Genomic DNA, 23,109 nt, shown 5'->3' with positions numbered 1-23,109 from the left:
ATTTAATTTTGTATAGGTTAGGTTATAGTTTGTACACAACTCAAGAAAACAACCTTTAGAACCTTCAATATAATGACTTTCTGTTTCAAATTCTTCTGTAACTTGTAAAATAACTTTTTTGAAAAAAAATATCAGCATATCTAACTGCCGCTTTGACATTTTTAATATTATAGTTTTTTCAATATCAATTGCAGGTTATAAAAACTCTTGCCGACAATTTTGTTTGATCTACCATAGACGTGGACTGACAGTTTGTTAGATGTTCACAAAAGTTTATACAAGGAGTAAACATTATTTTTCATTTCATAATTTGGTATGAATGCCGTGCGTATTTATGAATTATATTATGACGTAATTGACATCGTGCTGTTAATTTTTGGTCAATAAAGATATTACACCGTTCTGAAGAGGTCAGATTATATCGAAACCTGCTACTAAACATTTTGATATCTACAAAAAAGATCGCCACGTTCTTAGATATCCGTCGAGGGAAACAAGGGTTACGTGAAAAGTTTTTTATTTACTCTAATTAACGGTATATACATTTTTTATGGGGGGAAACGTAATTGACATCGTGTTATTGATTTTTGGACAATTTCAGTAATTCGGGAGTATATTATACCGTTCTGAAGAGGTCCAATTACATCGAAACCTGCTACTAAATATTTTGATATCTACAAAAAAGATCGCCACGTTCTTAGATATCCGTCGAGGGAAACAAGGGTTACGTGGAAAGTTTTTTATTTACTCTAATTAACGGTATATACATTTTTTATCGGGGGAAACGTAACTGACATCGTGTTATTGATTTTTGGACAATTTCAGTAATTCGGGAGTATATTACACCGTTCTGAAGAGGTCAAATTATATCGAAACCCGCTACTAAACATTTTGATATCTACAAAAAAGATCGCCACGCTCTTAGATATCCGTCGAGGGAAACAAGGGTTACGTGAAAAGTTTTTTATTTACTCTAATTAACGGTATATACATTTTTTATGGGGGGAAACGTAATTGACATCGTGTTATTGATTTTTGGACAATTTCAGTAATTCGGGAGTATATTACACCGTTCTGAAGAGGTCAAATTATATCGAAACCCGCTACTAAACATTTTGATATCTACAAAAAAGATCGCCACGCTCTTAGATATCCGTCGAGGGAAACAAGGGTTACGTGAAAAGTTTTTTATTTACTCTAATTAACGGTATATACATTTTTTATGGGGGGAAACGTAATTGACATCGTGTTATTGATTTTTGGACAATTTCAGTAATTCGGGAGTATATTATACCGTTCTGAAGAGGTCCAATTACATCGAAACCTGCTACTAAATATTTTGATATCTACAAAAAAGATCGCCACGTTCTTAGATATCCGTCGAGGGAAACAAGGGTTACGTGGAAAGTTTTTTATTTACTCTAATTAACGGTATATACATTTTTTATCGGGGGAAACGTAACTGACATCGTGTTATTGATTTTTGGACAATTTCAGTAATTCGGGAGTATATTACACCGTTCTGAAGAGGTCAAATTATATCGAAACCCGCTACTAAACATTTTGATATCTACAAAAAAGATCGCCACGCTCTTAGATATCCGTCGAGGGAAACAAGGGTTACGTGAAAAGTTTTTTATTTACTCTAATTAACGGTATATACATTTTTTATGGGGGGAAACGTAATTGACATCGTGTTATTGATTTTTGGACAATTTCAGTAATTCGGGAGTATATTACACCGTTCTGAAGAGGTCAAATTATATCGAAACCCGCTACTAAACATTTTGATATCTACAAAAAAGATCGCCACGCTCTTAGATATCCGTCGAGGGAAACAAGGGTTACGTGAAAAGTTTTTTATTTACTCTAATTAACGGTATATACATTTTTTATGGGGGGAAACGTAACTGACATCGTGTTATTGATTTTTGGACAATTTCAGTAATTCGGGAGTATATTACACCGTTCTGAAGAGGTCAGATTATATCGAAACCGGCTACTAAACATTTTGATATCGACAAAAAACATCGTCACGTTCTTAAATATCCGTCGAGGGTTACGTGAAAAGTTTCAGACTTCGACTTATTTTTCGGAAAATATATTTACGCATGCGTTGAGAGATTCTCAGTTTGAACGCTATCGACATATTTTTTTTAACAAAAAACGCATTCTAATGAACTTTCCTATACTTTATTGACGCGATTTGAAAGAAATTCGTTGGATTTTGTTAGTCCATTCATAACTGAATCTTCCACAACACTTGTGGAACAAAAAGAAGGTCAAGATATTTCTAAGCCTTGACAATTTCATTTGTTAAGTTGATAAATCAGAATTTTTTATGAAAAGGGTCATTTATAGTTCCGAAACAACCTGATCTGATACCAAAAACAGTCCCTATACAAACGTACGGAACGGCTACACTGATTTGTGGGATCTTTAACGTCTCACTGTGTATATATATAATTATTTATTTTTCTATATTACGTTATATTATGAAATGAAATTCGTCTTCCAATTTATACTATTTCACGTTACATTTTCCACGTAGTTGGCCGATTGCAACAAATCGTAACATGACTTGACTATGATGTACCATGCTAGGTTGCCGGATTTCCATATTTTGATTCCAGATTTCAGGGATTTCCACATTGCACTACAAAGGTATTTTCTATACAAAATTGAAAGTTTATAAGTACTTATACCCCAAATTATTTAATATATTTTATATATTATTATATATTTAACATATTTAAATTTTCCCCAAAACCCTGGATGCGCTATTGCGCTGTTAGAGAAGCTAGTTTGAGCTTGACAAAACATGCTGTGATAAGTCCTTCAAAATTTATGACGCTACGTAAAAAATTCTTGTTGTATCACGTTTTTTAAAGTAATCAAATTGAACTTACTTTGTGGATGTACCTCGTATAACAAACAATGACAATATAGTGATAAATGATGAATTTTTAAAGACGCTGATAGTGCAGAATAAGCACTTATCAAACAAGAAACTATTACAAATTTCTTGGGATGGATATGATAATAGATTAATACAACGTAATCTTTTATATGCTTTTTTTTATTTTGCAATTCATTGCGGACATTTACAATTTTTATGTTTATATGCTCAAATTACAAAGAATTGAAAATTATTTCGTCTAAAACATAAAATAAACACGGAATTTTCCTTCTGTTTCGTCTGACTATTCTACAATCAGTGGCGGCGCCAGGCATGTGCGAACTGCGCGATCGCACAGGGCCCCGCGCCTCCCGGGGCCCCGCAGGGCTATCAATCTGTCAGTATTTTTCAGAAAGCTGTGAAGATTTTATCTAATATTTCCCCTATTCTATTTTAATTTTATATTTAAAAATAAATATTTTATAAATAAATATGTATATAAATATTTACTACACGGTTTTAATGTTTTAAAGTCTGGGCCCCGCAAGTATTGAAGTATGGAATCAAACTTTTTAAATCGCGAAACTGCTATGCTACTGCTATTTTCCGGGAAAGGCCCCCCCTTACTCACCTCGCACAGGGCCCCGCGGCGGCTAGCGCCACCACTGTCTACAATTATCAGTCAATCAGTCAATTTTCAGTTTAAAGGACTTAAGTTTGAATAGGCTTTCAAAAAGTAAACTAAATTGACATTAAATACCCAATGCCAATATTTCATAAATACGCACGGCACTCATACCAAATTGAGAACTGAAAAAGAATGTCAGTCCACGTGGATTCATCATCTTCACTGTTTACCAATGAAAACATTTTTAGCCGAAGCGTATGTACACAATTTCTTCGAAATACTCCTGCCAGACAGTCTGTGATAAGCAGTGGGGTCGCTCGGTGAGATTCATTTGATTCATAAATAAATAGACCCTAGGCGATTGAAGACAATGAAATGGCATAGTGTAGTGAGAATAAAGACAGGTACGAATTTAATAATAAAGATTTATATATACAAACCCAGCGAGTTTAAAAAAGGAAAATATTCAGCAATCATAATAAGAATTGTTGAATTAATTAGAGTGTGTGGGCAAACGTAGAAATAAAAATACGAAAATGTAAACTCGTTGTAGTTGTAGCAGCAGACCGCCAAAAGCTTTGGAAAAACTGTGTTTAATATGTTATCAAAGAAGAAGATTAGTATGTGGTATCACTTTACAACCCGACATAATTTAATCAAATGAAGACTTTAGTTCAGACGATTCTGACTACCATGATTATTAAAGGGCTCAGTTCACGTCTGGTACCCTGTTTAAGCCAAACGCTCTTACATTTTACTCGTCTATTTATGCTTTATAATTTAATATTCAGTTGAAGCAAGTTAACGAGGTATAATAATTATTTTTTTCCAAGTAGGACTACAACTAAGTACAACTAACTCCACATTAAATGTCCGTGCCTAGCTCCTCTCCAACTCAACCGATTTAAGTGTTCAAAAACTCAAAAGAAAGAAGGTGTTTCAACGAGTGTTCTGAAACCAAAACGAATTCTGTAGCTATATAAGAACCTGAGATATAGATCTTTGAATGTAGAAAAATTGCCAAAAACCTACAAAAACCCATAACTCCACATTGAATGTCCGCGCCTAGCTCCTCTCCAAATTAACCGATTTAAGTGTTCAAAAACTCAAAAGAAAGAGGGTGTTTCAGCGAGTGTTTTTAAACTAAAACGAATTCTGTAGCTATATTAGAACCTGAGATATAGATCTTTGAATGTAGAAAAATTGCCAAAAACCTACAAAAATCCATAACTCCATATTGAATGTCCGCGCCTAGCTCCTCTCCAAATTAACCGATTTAAGTGTTCAAAAACTCAAATAAAAAAAGGTGTTTCAGGGAGTGTTCTTAAACTAAAACGAATTCTGTAGCTATATTAGAACCTCAGATATAGATCTTTGAATGTAGAAAAATTGCTAAAAACCTACAAAAATCCATAACTCCATATTGAATGTCCGCGCCTAGCTCCTCTCCAAATTAACCGATTTAAGTGTTCAAAAACTCAAAAGAAAAAAGGTGTTTCGGCGAGTGTTCTTAAACTAAAACGAAGTCTCTATCTTGAATAGAACCTGAGATATTGAGGATAGAACGTGTGTATGTGAAAAACTCCCAAAAGTAATGTACAGGAGGAAATCGCATTTGAGTATAACTTGAGAATTGTGAAAATTAGATGAAATCCGATGGTTGATGGCTGATCTGTGCATCAATACCTTTCATTGGAAAAAAAATTAAGCAAATCGGTTAGGTAGAACGCCTGAACGGACTATAAGATAAAATGAGGTATCTACGCCTATGGTAGATCAAACAAAATTATCGGCAAGAGTTTCGAACCAGTTTTTATAATCTGCAATTGATATTGGAAGAACTATATCTCTTTTATGTCCCTTGATATCTTGAGAAATGTGTAAGCGGCGAGAATTTTTCTTCAAACGTCTACTAGGCTAGTTCGTCCTAACGGAAATCAAAAGTCGTGGGTCTATTGGTGTAAACGAAATCTTTTATCCTGCTTCCTTCTAACATGGATCATCGTATTAGTAGGCTATAACCTGATCATTGTTAGCAAGTCTTCCCCGGAAGACGAAGTCTTCTCGCCATTGTTTAGGAGGTCTCCGTCCTCCTGGACTGTTCTTAACAAGTGTACTGTCTTCCATTCTGTTTATATGTTTGTTCCAGATACTGTCTTCCATTCTGTTTATATGTTTGTTCCAGATACTGTCTTCCATTCTGTTTATATGTTTGTTCCAGAATTTTCGAATTTTATGCTGTATCATACTTACAGGCATTTTTTCATAATAAGGTTCCCACTCTCCCCCACCGAGTATTTTAACAGATTATTGTATTCGATTATTGTACATAGTTGGGTAAATTTTGAAATTTTGCTTTCTTACGTGTTTCTTGGGGCCCTGTTTAACATAATTTTTTGTCTGAAGCTATAATATAATCAGTTCCCGAGATATGACCGATAGCCGTTCTTAATTGTCCACCCGGTACATGAAAAAATCGCGTAGAATAGATTCGTGTATTTCAAAATGTCGTACATCATTTTCTACACATGAAATCAATCGCTAACGGGCGGATAGGACAGCAGAATCAATTGAAATTGATTGGACGACTAAGTCCAGCATTCTCGCCATAGTTTACGAGTAGGTGGTCTTCTTCTTTCTGGGTTGTTCAATTTTGCGTTTTTAACGTGAAGTATTGAAACTTTTCTATTTTAATACTTAATTTTTTTCCGTTCTGCAGTACCACACAATCATTCAAGTGAAAATAAAAGCGATTATTCAAAATTTGATTAGGATTCATTGCTTTACGTACTTTTCGAATGAATTATATATTAATAACTATGGTATTAATTTGCCTTGTTTATATCAGTAATTTCATCATCAAGATGTTTATTATTTGTGCCTGAGGCCAGTATTTTGACTTATTTATATAAATTTATTTGAGTTAGAGTAGATCATTTCTTTCATCATAATAAAGGTTATCATTTTGAAAAAACCCATTACTTATAATTTACTAGACAAATATATACATTATAATGTATACCTACGTCAAAAATTACGTAATCCAGTATCTCAATTTATTGGAATAATGTATTTATTTTTTTTTTTTTTTTTAGAATAAATTGATTTTGAAACCCATGGGAAAAGAAAATGTTCACAACGTTTGTTATAAATTCAAATTTTCCCATATGCTCTACTACCATTGATAATCATAATAATTAACGTAGTTTGACATTGATAGTGTTCGTGAACTTACTAGAAAAAAAAGTAATTCAGTTATCGGAAGTTGGAATATATTTGCTGACGTCAAAAAGGTGTTACGGATTCCGGTTCCTGGTGTAGGCGGTTCCCCGTTCCTAATATAATCATTCCAATGACAAGTGTGGGTTAGATTAGATTTAAAACCATCAATAAGTAGTTACCTAAAGTCTATTTTTATCCACGAAAGAGTAATAAAACCTAATTTCTAATGCAAAATTTAATACGGTTATTTTAAATTTTATTATTACAGAATAATATAAATATTAACTGGGCTAATACAAATTTTCAGTTTCTTAACAATAAGATATACAGAACAATATAAAAAAAGTTTGGACTGGACAAAAGCCCTTACATAGCTGTATCATAAATAAATCCACCGTCAGAAAAGGGGCGCAGACTGATATATCTTAAGAAATGTCCCAGCTAACAATTTCATGTTCTATAAAAATCGTAAGAGCGTTTTCAGAACAAATTTTATAGAGCCCTGTTTGTTCTAAGAACAACATTTTCAAAATATTCTTACGACATAAAAATGGGCTACATTCTATAGAACTTTTCAGTTCTTTAAGCTGCTCTGTAAGGTCTGCAGGAAACAATTACGGAACTGTTGAATGAACGCTCTCGCAGATCTTGAAGAGTTTTTATAACAAAGCAATGTTCTGTTTAAAGAACTTTGAAATCGTTTAATTGTATTTGTTGAAAACAAAATGTTGTATCGCATTACAAAATGCTCTACACATGTCAGAAATAATATGGATGGATCTAGAACCAAGACCTCATCAACCTGCTTACGAATACTCACACCATTACAAATTTTTTGATTGGTTTTGTATAGAGTTTATGTGGTAAATAAATGGCGTCAAAAAGAAAGGCTTTATCTTGTACTTCCAGTATGGATTCCTCTATTAGGACATTTTTATATCAATTGCAGCAATTATAGAGCAAATATAATAAGGTATGTGAAAGCATTAAGAGTAAATCGGGCAGGACACATCATAAAAAGGAAACACACAGAAGGAGAATATCACAATGGATACCTCTTTGGCCAAGAGGCAGAGGCAGACCAAGAAATATCTGGAGACATCAAATTGAAGAAGATACCAAAATCCTAGGAATAGTAGACTGGGCAGCCAAATCCAAAAACAGAAAAGAATCCAAAAAAGTGACAAACGAAGTTAGGACCAACAAAAAACTATAACAAAAGAGCAAGGGGAGTAATCCACCCCATAAAGGGATATGTAGGCGCCCCAAGCGCTAGCCATAATCCAAGAGATGTAGCGACATGATGATGAATTGACCGGCTGAGACAGAGGAAAGCACCAGGACTAGATGGCATCACATATAATTTAAAAAAGAACGAAGGAGAAAGTCTAATAACAAAAATCTACGACATCATTAAGGAAATATGGGTAAAGAACCATATGCCCACAGAATGAGATATAAGAGATACCTCCAGCTGTGCGATAGTTATAGACAAATACAAATTCTGAGCACACTCATGAAATAATCGTATATATCGAAGAGAAACTCGGAGACTATCAGTAGAGTCTCAGAGCCTGCACATCAACAATGGATGAAGTGCATGTGATGTCACAGACAGCAGAAAAGTTTTATGAACGCGGAATGGACCTGCATGTGATATTTGTCAACTTTAAAAAGGCTTTTGATAATGTTAACATTAAAAGAATAAAGCAGACGGTTCTCAAGTCAAAATCTTGACAGAGGATGGGCTAACGAAGTGATTCCGGTACAAAGAGAGCAGGGGGACGCTCTCTCAACGACTCCGCTCAACTTCGCAATAAACGGAATAATATATGAGATAGATGCTGGGGAGACTTTATCTCAAAACAGTACGCAGATAGTAGGATTTGCCTTATGACCTCGCCTTTGTGTTAAAGGGTAAGATAAGCTTAGAAAAACTTATATTGCAGTTGATAGAAAAAGCTGGTGAAAGTGAATGTTCAAAAAGTACATGTTGATCACTAGGAAAAGAACAAATATAGGAAAGGAGATAATTCTTGGAGGATATCAATTACAAAGAGCGAAAGATGAAAGATTTCAAGTACTCAGGTGAAACATTAAGCGAAGCAAATAATAAAAACATGGAGGGAATCAGAGCGGAATAGAGAGCTGAGCACGAACACAAATTTAAAAATATACAGAATAAGAATTAGACCAATCATTACATATGCAGCCGAAGCCATGAGCCATGAGTCGGGGAAGGACGAGGAGGATCTTCCAATAATGCAGAGAAAGATCGATGGAGGATACCAAAGAAGGTTAATTAACTACGAGATCAAGAACGAGGTGAAATATGGTCATATAATGGCAGTGATGGAGATCCAAAGGTTTAAATGGTTTGAACATATACATAGAAAAGATCCGAAAGCCATGAAACGAAAGGTGACAGTGTGGAAGCTGGTCATAGAACGATCAAGAGGTCGATCCAAAGCAAGTTGGGAGCAACTGCAGGATATTACAGGAGGGGATGAGGAACTGGAGAAAAGTCGTGAAGGATACAGACAAGTGGAACAGGAGAATGAGAAAAGCAAACAGGAAGCTGTAACAAGCTGGAGAGTAGGCCTAGAAAACTCAAAGCGAAGTGATTCGCCGCATAAGAAGAATCCATAGAGCCCGAAAGGGGTCTAGAAAGAAACAGCGCCCTCTAGCATTCACGTGGCTAATTAAATTGATTGGAATTTATATATTTTGACTTGCTGGACAAAACCTCTTTCAAACAACATCTTTTATTCAAAGAGATGCACGGAAATACTTTTAAATTTATATTTTCAAATACGCGTTCTAGTGGTGGACCTAAAATTCTGAAAATAATTTCTATGTGTTCTTTGGGTCCACTTTTGTGTAGCTTTACGTATACTGGTGAGTTGTTATATTGAAATTATTATTTATGAACCTGTTAGGATTGTTTAAACCCTTATACCTATATAATCAATGCGACACAATGTTCTCCATATCTCGTGGAAAAATTAAACTGAATATTCAAGATATAACTTGAAAAAATAATTTAAGCTTCTGCTAAAAGGAGCGATACGCCTATGGATTACGGATGTTTTATTATTTTAATACTCTCTAATTCGTCAAAATAGACTATGGAAGTGGATGCGATCATTCCAGCATCATCTTAAAGATTTTTTTTTTCTAACAGCAACTGTGTTGGAGTAAAGATGATTTTTTTATCAACTATATCAACTAATATTGTATCCTCCCCTTTTTGATTAAGGGCGTAGGTCTTAATTTGATCGGAATATGAAATACGAGTCGCTCTATACAATTTTTGGTTTCAACTATATTAAATTTTTTAACAACAAACAATAAGCTTTTTTTATCAACCATAGAATGTAGAAAACTAAATTAGTCTTTTTCAAAAATGTATATGAGGAAAAACATGTTAATTTATTATAGATTATTTAATCAAATAATCAGAAATAAACCAGCAAATTATGAATAATTATTATTTTCAATTTAAAATTGGCGACCTTATAAAAATTACTTTCACTAAGGTGTCAATTAATGTTAATTCAACTATTTTAATTATTTTTACGATCTCATAATAAATATTGTTAATAATATATTAAATTTTTTATTTGTTTTTATAGAAACCACTTGAATAATATTGGTTCGTTATGAATGAATGTCTGGGACTGTTAATTTCACCACTTAGTATATATAAGGGCGTTCTTAGTTCGTAGACATTAATTTAAATTCGTGTTGAAGGTCTCTGGATTTATTTTAATTATAATTATCATCAGGCTATTGAAGCTGGTATTTAAATTAAACAAAAAATAGTCTGCAGTTTTAATTCTTCTTAACCATGAAATTTCTAACTAAATTCATATATTTTTTATTTTATTTTCTCCTATTAATTTTGATTGTCGTTGTCAGGATTTTTAATCCGTTGCGATGAGGATGCGCCAACTCGGGGCGGGGACATTTCAGGTAAACGAAAAGACTAGAAAATCCAAAAATTAAAACCTAGAATTTCTAAATCTAACAAATTTCATTTTAACATTGGTAGGTATTAAATAATATACAATAAATAAATAACAGATAACGCGGTTTGGGTGTTTGTGACAATTTAAAAATAACATTAGTAGTAGATTTTATGCTAAGTCAGCGGGAAAAAATTGCTTATAATCAATAATTTTAAATTTAAAAAACAGAAATTACAAAAAATTGGCAAAATTCTTTGAATTATAAGGATGTAAAGCAAAGCCATATCAATAGAGGTTAGGTTAGGTTTTTCATTTCATAGTTAAAATTCCGAGCTACATAATCTTGTAGTTGTCTAATCTTCATAACAACCCCGATCACGAGTTGTAACAGAAGTTAAAATTTTACGGCGAGTTGACGCATTGTCGCCCGTTTTGATTATATTTTGAACTTTGGTGTACATGTACATGTCTTGACTATAACCTATTAACACGTTGACTGAGGAGACAATTTTCAGAATTCTATTTAATCGTATTATTTCATTAAAAACTATAATTTAAATAAAAAGTGGCTGAGGGTAAAAAGTTTACCTTTACTCTCTGAAGACGATAATTTGGTTATCGAAACGCGCGTCAGGCAAAGTGATTGTGAGTGTAGGTGTAGTTATAGTGTGAACAGCTTGACCATATGTTTGACTCTAATTCCCGTTTCAATGCGATTGATAGTAGCACTTCTACTGTCTCTTGGACATTTTCTCTACCTTTAGCAATCCCATCTAACTTAATAGTTCCCTTCCACTTCATAGTGTCCAGGTACCTTTTTTATGTCCTCTGAGGTGTGTCGAGCTAATTACGTCCTCATAGAGGTGCTGTACTGTGGGACTTTCTACTCACTAAACCACAATTCAGAAGTAATGTACGCCGGGAAACAAATACTGTATATCTATCACGCATCTATGATATTTCTCCAATTCCCTCCTCTAGCTCATTTCTTTCCTATCCCATCGTACACGTTCATACAGGATATGGCCTGAGCCGTCCCTTTTCCCATAGGTGGCGCATCATTAGATGTCTTCCGAATTTTATACGTGAAGTTTCCGAACGAACCGTGTCCTTCAAGAACCTGCGTAATGAAATACGAAGTGGACCTGAACTTGCAGGTTACTCATCTTCTTATAATTTTTTTAACCTTTTTCGTTCATTGAGCCTTAGAGTCCAGCCTAGCCCATCCTTTCACGCGCCATATTACCCAAAAGTCTATGAAGCATATCTCGGCTATCATTGGGGTGGGAAAACCCGGTATCACTTGGACTGCTTCAGTCGGTACGGCTCTATAGCTCGCTGTAACCTTCAACAGTCACTTTCTTTGCGTGGAAATTATGTTTGTCTATCTCCATTACAATACCATGCGTTTGCAATACCCAGAGTCACCTTCATTCGGCATCAGTCTCTGTAGTTGCTCCGACTTTTTATTAGCCTTTCCTACCACGTATGCTGTGTGCTATAAAAAATTAGAATTTCTGGTTATTATCCCTAAATACCTGATTTTATTTTTAGCATCGATTATATATCTGTCATCTGCGGAGCTATCCTTGAGGCCATTTGCTCGTTGTCATTGGAGTGCTAGAGCCGCAGCCCTTTCTGAGCTGTTTCTGACCTACGTTTTTTATTACCTTCCATACAGTGCACTGGGTCTTCAATATATGCAATGACCTCCACTTTAGGTTTGTATTTCAACTCGAGGATCTCGTTAAATGTAACATTCTATAGTACTGGTCCTAAAACCGAACCCTGTGGAATATCCATCGTACACTTGACGAAGTATGGGCTTATTTTCTACTCTTTAAGAACCGTATCAATACTCGTCCATTTTGTCGTTATTAATATCTATACAAATTATTAGCACCCATTTTTGACTGCTAGTTTTCATTCTTTCTTGCAATTCCTTTACTACAGACACCGTTGAGTGTTTGGTTCGGAAGAAGTACTGCTTCTTCTTCAATCACCTTAATTAGTCTATTCGCAATCATGCATTCCAGTAAATGTCCAATGGAATTAATTAGACATATCGGTCTGTAGGTGTTTGATTCGTTTGGATTTTTTTCCTTCTTTGGAAGCAGTACAACTCTCGCTCTCTTCCGTGCATCCGGGAACCATTGCTTCTCTAGTAGATTATTTGGGTGGTTCAAAACTTCTTCTGGTTTGGTTTTTACTGCAATTTTTAGAGCGACGATTGTCGAAACATCTCGGAGCCTTACCGTTCTTCATATTACTTGTGAAACATTTCGGTGTTTCTAGACCTGAAGGATTTTCCATATCTGCCCGATGATTTGTTGTTAGAGTCCAGGTCTTTAGCAGAGGCTAACTCCAGTTGTCACGTTTTATATTTTGCGAAAAAGTGTCAAATTATTTCCCCCCCTTAAAGCACATTGGTAACTAGTGGTAAAAACTTTAGGTGCTCGATGTTACCAAAAATACGGATAAAATTCTGAAAAAATGAACATTCCTATTTCGCTGAAACTGTTGCTGAAGATTTTTACCGGAAAAGCCCTGTTTGCCCCCAACTCCCTTCACGATTTCACTAAATATCTCCGAAAATATTGATTTTAGAAAAAAAATTTCAAACACAAAATATAGTTCATAAATAGCTCTATAAAAAAGGTTATTTACATTTTTCACGTAAACTTATTCTTTTGGCTGTTATGACCCAAAATATCGCAGTAAGACACAAAATTGACCATTTTTTTTCCACGTATGATTTCCCACTCTTGATGTAGATTGAGGTTGTGAATAGAAAAGGCTCTAAACTCATCATAATACAAGGTACAAAAATTTTAAAAAAAAATTAGTGTTCATGAAAATATTTATTTACGTGGTTTATCCTGTATATGCAAATTTACGTATACTTTTCAATTTTTTATTGTATATAATAAATCATAAATTTCAATCCGGTTAAAAATAGATGTTACGTGGGAAAATAATTGATTTTCCTAATACATATTCAAACTGGTCATAAAGAAATTCCACAATTCCGTGTACCCTAACCAAATTCCCCACCGCCCAATTCATCGGAAATCTATTGTCAATATTCATGACACGTAACAGTTCGGTAAGACCCAGACAAAACCAGTTTTATCAATTAAATCCGATAAATAAAAGATGATGAAATTATACTATCTTCTGCATCATTAGGATTTCGTAACTGTGTATTGTTTTTTTTTCGGATATTTCAACTGGTAATTACATTTTATTTAACCTCAATTATCAACTGAGACATTAAGAATTGCTACTAGAAACATTTAACGTAATTTAAAAAGTACAGTGGTGTACCAGCTTTTTTTCCAATAGAATGTTTAAGGTTGATTCATAAACTTGACTTTACGTTTGCCGTTGATGACTTTCCGTTTGCGGTTACAAAACTGAAAACATTGAAATGCATAACACCTTTCGTAGTTGCCGTTTGACTTCTCCGTTGATGACTTTCAACATAAACGAATTTTATTTTATCCCGTCGGTCGTTCGTAACAACTTTCGTAGTAATAGAAAAGAACCAATCACATCCGTTTGCGTTTGAAGTTTGACGTTTGACATATGACGTATGAAGTTAGAACGTTAGATTTTAGACCTCTGTTTATTGGTCTCACTTTGAACCTTCTCATATTCTTTTCATTTTCAAGTGTTGTTATTGCCATTGTACAAACGATAAGGCATAATGCTCCCAATAAAAAAACTCTTTTTCATTTCCCATAATATCGTTCATAAATACCAGATTACAAACAAAAACACAAAATATCACGAAAACAAAAAGCAGTAGAAATGTCAAAAAGGATAACAAAATTTTTAGGTTAACGGTAATAACGTCAAGTTTTTAATTAGGGTAAAAAGTAGTTGTTGAAGAAGATCAAATAATTTTACTTTGTGTTTACATACATTTTCTACTATAAGGCAACCAGGGTTGGATCTTACGTACCAGTAACATTCATATTCCGCCCAAACAACGACAACTGACAATTCCCAAGACTGATTCGAACACATGATATCAGTAGCTGGTGAATCGTTGAATCGAGCTGAAAAAAGAAGAATAAGGGCATTTCAGTTGTCGTCGTTTAGTAGACTATAGACGTTACTGGTACGCAGGATCAAACCCTGGTTTTCTTCTGAATGGTAATCGTGTAATCATTTATGCTTATTACACGTACTGAGGTCTCCTTCGCCGACGTAACTAACCCTTTTCCAATTAGTACTCCTGTGCCTATCCGTCGTGATTCCATCTATCATGGTTTCGCTTCGTGCAAGTAGAACAGTATCTTCCTGTACAGCTGCAACACCGTGTTACTCTCAGATGGATAAAGGAACTCTTCTTCAGAACTTACTTTAATGTTTCTGTTTCTATAAAGTCCAATGGAAAACCACGAAGATTCATTATGGTCCTTCCCAGACTCATGTCTATTACCTATTACCTTATGCGTGAATTTTTCCGCACCAATTATTATCAATTGGATTTTTGTTACTTCATTTCAAGTCACTTAGTCTCTTAGCTAGCTTACTTACTTACTTATTTTATTTATACGCTTAAGCTAAGTACACTACACTATTTACTATTCACTAAAATATCCACTAAGATTTAACTATTCACTAACTATAATTTATTCAAATCCACAGTTTACTTTTCTATTCAGATGTATTCGGAATGACATCAGATTATTCAATGACTTCCTCACTGAGAGAGAGGGAGAGAGATTCGTTTATTTTTGGAAGGGGTGAGGAAATTTTTTCATAATGAGAGGGATTCATTGGATTTGGCACTGCTATAGGGATCGGTCCTCTGCAAGGCTGGGATTGTGGTGATTGGTTTGTGATTACACTGCTCCAGGCCACAAAAAAAAACGAACAGCCAAACGGGGTTTGGAGAAAGTTCATAAAAAACGGTTCTTTCCAGATTTGGGGATATATTTTGTGATTTTTGTTGTTTTCTTTTATTTTTTTTTTTGTTCATTATTTAATAGCGAAGCTGATTCCTGATTACAGGAAAACTACAGAAAGCCTGAAACACTGACGATCTTCCTCTCTAATAAACAAGCGTATATTTATACAAAATAAATTTCTCGATAATTCGGTTCTGGAATGTAAGCAAAAAAAAGGCCCTCCTAGAAATTGATTCTACAAAAACGGCCATAACGTACTGTGAATAAGTTATCAAAAACAATATAAAGAGATTGATAAAAGAGATAAAAATAACGCGCGTGGGTCAAACTTTAGATTCTATTAATATAGAATAAGACCAGCTTCACAATCTACGTCAGTAGACGAATTCGTAACAATAATACTTTAATCAAGGTTCTCAAAAATTTTAGCACATTTAAAATTCTTGTGAATATAATTGTTAACAGTTTTATGCAACTAACAATACATCTATTATATGGGTTTGTAATTTTACATATGATATCATCAATTTTGGACACGTCTTAAATAGTTTATGGGAATGAAAAACTACCATTAAAAAACTTTGTTTATACTTCATAATACATTTAATAATTTTTGTTTCTGCGTCTTCAGATCTTTCTGAATCTCCAAAGAATTTGGCAACAGCGTATATCTTTAAAGTGACGTAGGTATCGATATATTTTATTTTGTATTATTGTGTATACTTATTAAAGTGTCGAAGGATAATAATTAGATTAGTTTCCTTTATGTAACAATAACAATTGTTCAGTACAACCTTGTTTAATTTTTTCCAATTCGAAGGTTATTTAAATTGAAATCGCTGCTAATATTTTGAATGCAATATTTGAGAAGTAAAAAGTTAACCAGGAAATTGAAAACAGAAATAAAGTGTGTCATTACTTAGCGGATTTAGTGCAACAAAAAATTATGATGCAGAAGATTCGTTAGTTTCATCATCCTCATTGTTACAATAACAAAGAAATTGTTTTTAATTCCTTTTAACCAGATGATCATAAATATCGAATGGTTCATTAAAGAACATAAAGAAAACAAAACGTCTCCTACATGATATTCAAAAATGCTAAAAACTTTTTTCTAATCAGATTATGTAGATTTTAATGTCAAATATTTTTTCTACTACTATGCGTAAAGTACGTACTTTAGATACAGTTTTAGAGTGCGTAAAATTTTACTTTAGGCACTAGTGAAACATACTTTAATGACTGCACAAAGTGCACCCGTTAAATGTGCGTTTTCACGTGCGTGTTTTTCGCTGGAAATAGAAGGGAAACTCTCCTAGAACTCCCCCTCTTTCGTCACAGTATCAAGTGTAAACGCTTCTGAGAGTTACTCTCAGAAATTCAATTCGAGTTTGACTTTCTTAGAGGACTCTCAAGAATGTCCTCACCAAAAAATGGACGCACGAGAAAGTTTGCAGACTCATCGAGGCATATGAGTCTAATCCAATCCTTTGGGACATTAAGGAGCGCGACTATAAAAATAAAATTAACAAAAACCTACTTCTTGAAAAGCTAGCCAAAGACTTTGAGACAAATATAGTGGAAATAAATGAAAAATACACAACTTGAGAAATCCAGTAAGTTTATTTCAGATAAAAACAATAAAACAACAATAAAAATTGTACATTTCAATTAACAATTCACAATGTATCAAACTTTGTTTTTCTTAATAATTACAGGTTTCTCAGGAACTCAAAAAAATTAAAAATAAGAAGAGTTGAAATGGAACCAGTGAAACAAAAACTTTTGGTTAGCTATTGGTGCTATTTTTCGGTATTGAGTTTTAATGTTCCATCTCTTGAAGCCGCTCCTTATCAATTCAATCTAGTAAGTTTTTCTAAGACAATTTTTATAGAAAATTGGTTGGAATAGAAGGAAGAGCTTATACAACAATACAAGGGGTGATTGTATTCTGTGGAGACACCTCGTTCTCAAACCCACTAGTTTCAATTGGTATTTTCTCCGAATTTGACTTGGTTTATAATTCAAATGAGCAAAAATCAAATAAATAATATGCATAATGATTCAAAACTTAATCAATATTTGTGAATTTCATAAATACTGGGCAGGATTTGCCAATAATAGCAGTTGTTAAAATTTTGATATTTAAAGTGCACTAACACTACTGGAACATGTGTATGTAAGTGGAAAGATCGCAGGGAGGTTTTCGCAATTTCTACGGAATTTGGAGGCGACTTGGTACCAACTGTTTCCATGAGAGGTAGGGAGCAACTGAAACCACAGCTAATTAATGAATATAATCAGTTTAAGAGTGATATAGATCATTGTGATCAGCTCATTAGTTATTACAGTTGTGAACACAAAACTCTTCGCTGGTACAAAAAGCTGGCTATTCACATAATTAAAGTCCCTTTATCCCTTTATTAGAGTGGCCACCTAACAGGCCGGATATGAATCCTATTGAACATCTATGGGACCATCTCAAAGAGAGGATTCAAAGTCTTAATCCCCCTATTTCTAATCACAACCAACTCATAGAGGTCGCTGTTAAAGAATGGGAGAATACCGCAAGCTTTTGTTGAAAATTTTATATCAAGCATGCCGCATGAATACAATGATAAGAAGTAGAGGGAGGGCCTACGAGGTATTAGGATTGAACCATATTCATTTATTCTCTTTTATTGATTTTATTTTCTTTTCACTCTTCACAATTCATTGAAAAAATGCTACTTTACACACTTGTTCCATAAATAACTATTTAATATAACGTTGCAAATCTCGTAACTACATAGTCCCAAATTTTACAGTAGGAAAAAAAACTTAACGATTAAAAAAGTTGAATGAAGACTTGGCCCCTGATTTTTTTCAATAAAGAATTGAAATAGTGATCAGATATCAATTTCAAAAAAATAATTGAAGAAAAACAGTTCAAATAAATTAACAGAAAGTGCGAAACTTTAAACGAAATGGCAGTATGGAGTTGTTTTTTATTTATACTTTTAAATTGTGACGCATTTTTTCGAGTCTTTACTAGTTGTTCTGCAAGATGCATTCAGGGAGCATTCCATTAAGTACTCTCGACAATCATGTTCACGACCAGTTGTTTCCCTTAGTCCAGAGCATAATAGTCGTAAACTTAAGTGGAATGGCTTATGAGGGGTTTTGAGTGTTAAGATAAATATTAATCAGATAAAATAATCGTGGATTGTAGAATATTTTGTAATTAGAATGTTAGATCGTTTTTTTCGACTGTTACGAGTAAAAATTAACAGTATAGAAATATTGGTAAATATTGACATAATTTAAGTTAAGAATACTATTTTTTTATTTGAACACTATTTATTTTTACCTTGTACTATGACGTGGTATTAGGTTCATATATACAGTTGAATGATACCACCCATACTTTTCTAGTATTGTATTAAATTTCATTGGGTTAAAAACAGTTTCATATAAGATTTATATCTAAATGAAATTAACTTGTTAAATACAAATTGTCATGTGAAAAATATTATTTACACGTATTTAAAAGTATTAACTTTACTTGCATATCATTTGTCAGTTTTCAAATAAAACTCGCCACTATGAATATTTCCTTTATATAAGTAGTTGTAAAAGGAATAATAAAAATAGTAAGAGAGATGAAAGATACAATGGAAGGGAAAAATTAGAGGAAAAAAATTGTTGAAAATATATATTGTACATAAAATCAATTATAATTTCCATGAGCTCCCCAAAAAGGCAAATTTAGAATTATTAACAATTTTCAATAATATATTGACAAAGCCAATATTCACGAAATATTTTTATTATATATTGATTAGTGTTATTAATTTACCACACGTGATTGTTTGAAAAAAATCCCAATAGTTATTCACTGTATTTCACCTGTTGCAATAATCAAACACAAACATAAACCAACGTAAATACTTTGTGCCTAAGAGTAATATTCACTAAACATTTTTTTACGTCAAATACACTCATATTACTAAATAAAAATTTAAATAATATCAAATATATTCAAACAAAATCGAATTTAATTAAAAAATTCATATATTCTAAAAGCAAAATTTTCCAGTTCGATCTTTCACTGTCAAAAATGTCAAACGCAGATGACATTACACCTGAGGTCAAATACTTCTGTTCAATGTTACTTGTTTTACTTCGTACTCCAATTAATTACACAGTAATATTATTTTCTGATTTGATCTTGGAAAGTTTTTTATAAAATTAGTTTTCTTTTAATAATTTTCCATTGTAAACATAATATACAACTATCAAAGATACGTTTAATAAATAGTCATGTCGAAACTTCATATTAAATTACAACGATTAGAACATATAGTAATGTATTTTGAATACCACAAAATATGATTAGAATATAAAATTCCCATATTTCTAATTTTAATAGTTAGTAAAGGAATAAGCACAAAAACAAACGCAGTTATCAAATACTTAAGTAGCGGAACGCACCTTCACAAAATCCAAGCCAAGCCATACTTCAATCAATAAAGTCATTTCCCGCTTCGTTCTCATAATACCATTGGTTGCCATAAGTCACGTGCATGATTAGGATTTTTGTCATTTGCTTAGATTAATCGTTTGGCGCCATTAGCGTTGCGTATGCTACATTTTATACAAAGCTGTCAAGACTAATCGTTTGCATTTTAAAGTCGACAAAATACTAGTAATATGGTAAGTTTTCATGTAAATTTAATGCAAGCGTTATTTTTATAAGTTTTACGTCGTATGTATTCCATTGGAAACTACAAAAAATAACCTGTGATAGTGTGAATATAAATAATTGTTTTATTGTTTTAGGCTGGTGGTAAAGCTGGTAAAGATAGCGGAAAAGCAAAAGCTAAAGCCGTTTCCAGATCAGCGCGTGCTGGTTTACAGGTAAGATATTTTTTTATGGTTATATCAAGTGAAAGTGTATTGAAAATATTAGGTTAGTTTATCATAACCCCCATTCGCAAAATTTGTGATAAATGGTGTTTCATTTTACTTAAACAAGGTTCATGGTCATTATTTATAACTTTGTGAAATATAACTAGAATTATTTTATAATCGATATCAATTTTTTTATCTAGGTTAATATGATTCATGGTTTATGTTTTTAGCGGGTACTTTTTGGTAATGTCTAATCGTCCAAATGTCATTTCTGACTATTAAACCGATTAACTGAACTTAACGTAAATCGAAAAGATTATAAGTATTTTTATCATATTTCAAAATAGGATGAATAAAAACATTTATTTCTTCAATTTTGATAAAATATATGTAGATTTTTGGTGGTATTGGATTGGTTTGTATTGTTTTTAGTTTCCTGTTGGTCGAATTCACAGACATTTGAAAAATAGAACTACAAGCCATGGACGTGTTGGTGCAACTGCTGCTGTATACTCTGCCGCTATTTTAGAGTATTTAACGGCCGAAGTGAGTAAATTATAAATAACTTAGAGATATTTTTGTGACAAAAGTAAATATTTTGTTTTTAAGGTATTGGAATTGGCAGGTAATGCTAGTAAAGATTTAAAAGTAAAGAGAATAACTCCGCGTCACTTGCAATTAGCTATTAGAGGAGATGAGGAATTGGATAGCTTGATTAAAGCTACAATTGCTGGTGGTGGTGTTATCCCCCACATTCACAAATCCCTTATCGGAAAGAAGGGTGCACATTCTCAACCAGCTTAAGTTTGAATTTTGTATTTAATACGCATATATTATAGTAATATCAAGACTTGGAAAAATGTGTCGGATGATGTGTTTTAATATTATTCGATGCGTATGTTACTGTATGCAAGGCAATGCAGAAAAGTACTAAAAAAATTTTAATATTACGACTGAGATTTTTTCAAAAATCTACAGTCATTTTGTTTTTTCTTTCCATGTGTAACTAATATAAAGTTTCCGTTGATGTGCCTTGTAATTAAATTTTTTTTCTCTTATTTTAGCATATAGTTGATTTTACATTTAGAATTTAATGTATTTTGTGTTCATTTAATAAAATAATTTCTTACAAAGAGAGTTTTTTGTATTTTTCTATCATCTAACACAGTGTTTCCCAATTTTTTTTCTACCGAACCTAAAAAAAGGTCCGAAAAAATTTTAGGAAGCTCATATGTAGTTATTAATGACAGGTAAAAAAAGCAATAAAATTTGATAGAACATATATTTTTGATATTTCAAAATAATTGATTATATTAATTGTGAAATATTTAAATAAAACATTGATTTATAGCAAAGTTTGAAAAAAGATAAATTTAACAAACTGATTCTTATGTTTTACATTTGGAAAAACTCTTAATGGGATATTTGGGGCTGTTTGATAGAACAAAGCAATTCAAAGTTGTGCTCAGGAGCGCCTGGTTTCGTCACGTGACTACCCACGATCCTCTGTTAGTTGTTTACCTTTAATGCTTTATTTTCCACAGGGTGTTTGGATTGATTGAAAAAGAAGGACACTAGACTTAGCCAGAAGAGAATGAAGAAGTTCTGGGAAAACATGGAACCGTTCATCAGGTTGGAGTCAATGTTCCGGTTAAAGACTGGAAGTCTGAATCTGAAAAAGTGTAAAAAAACTGAACTTGTGGCACTTCAAGTTCAATCCATTAAAAAGGATTATGCTAAAAGAACAAGAAGAAAAATAACATTATGATCCAGTGTGAAGTCTTTTATAGAACTGAAACTTGTCAAGCAAAATCTGTCACAAAACCAAAGTTTGATGTCTCACATGAACTCAAAAGTCATCAACAAGGGAGTTAGCCCTAAAGCTGCAAAAATAAAGGATATTGTAAAACTGCTAACAAAGCATATAAGGGTGAAGAAACCACGTAATGCTAAAATTTTATCGAGGTTTGGAAAACCGAAGAAGAAGCCGAAGGATTTTGATTCTAGGCGCCTCAATTTTAATCTTAGATCAGGTTATCTATTTACCTTTCAGATAAGTCCTTGAAATGCAATCTACCTTTGGCCCATTGTAGCTTTTGCTGCTGTGATTCGTCCATGGTCTGCTGATCTGACACTGTGATGGTAAATATCCCTAGCCACATTAAAGGAGATTATGGAGTGTACCTCTCTCCTTTGACTTCTGTGTATGAAGTTGGCTGCTTGCTGTGTATATACAGATTTTACATTTAAAATTCCGTTTGAGAGGTATAAGCCTGATGTAGAGTGAAAACGAGGCAAACCAAAAAATCGTTTGATAGCTTTGTTTTGCAGAACATTCTAGTGCGGTCCAATAAATTTCCCTGATAAGTTTTTGGATACGTTTGCCGGAATTATGCAGAAAAACTCCTGTGGATGACATCCAGGTTCTAGTGGACTAGACATCTGAGGAGTCGTCGCTGATGCCAGTATTAAGAAGAAGGGTGCAATAAATTTTCCTGATAATATTTATGATCCATTTATAGGAATTTTGATGTAAAACTCCTGTAGATAACATCTAAGTTTTGGTTCACCAGG

The 23,109-nt window shown here is 33.2% G+C and overlaps 1 protein-coding gene across 1 annotated transcript; it reads left to right on the top strand.

The window, feature by feature from the left end:
* The first annotated feature begins 20,192 nt into the window (after positions 1–20,192).
* On the top strand, positions 20,193–21,672 carry LOC130901406 (histone H2A.V). The gene is made up of 4 exons (XM_057812799.1): positions 20,193–20,337; positions 20,464–20,541; positions 20,968–21,081; positions 21,145–21,672. Exons 1-4 carry the CDS (start codon positions 20,335–20,337, stop codon positions 21,337–21,339), a joined length of 390 nt encoding a protein of 129 aa, XP_057668782.1. The 5' UTR covers positions 20,193–20,334; the 3' UTR covers positions 21,340–21,672.
* Positions 21,673–23,109: the final 1,437 nt, after the last annotated feature.

This window comes from Diorhabda carinulata, chromosome X (assembly GCF_026250575.1).
Source record: "Diorhabda carinulata isolate Delta chromosome X, icDioCari1.1, whole genome shotgun sequence".
Classification (NCBI taxonomy): Eukaryota; Metazoa; Arthropoda; class Insecta; order Coleoptera; family Chrysomelidae; genus Diorhabda; species Diorhabda carinulata.
Note: the sequence above shows the minus strand (reverse complement) of the source record. Positions and strands in the feature narration are given on the sequence as shown.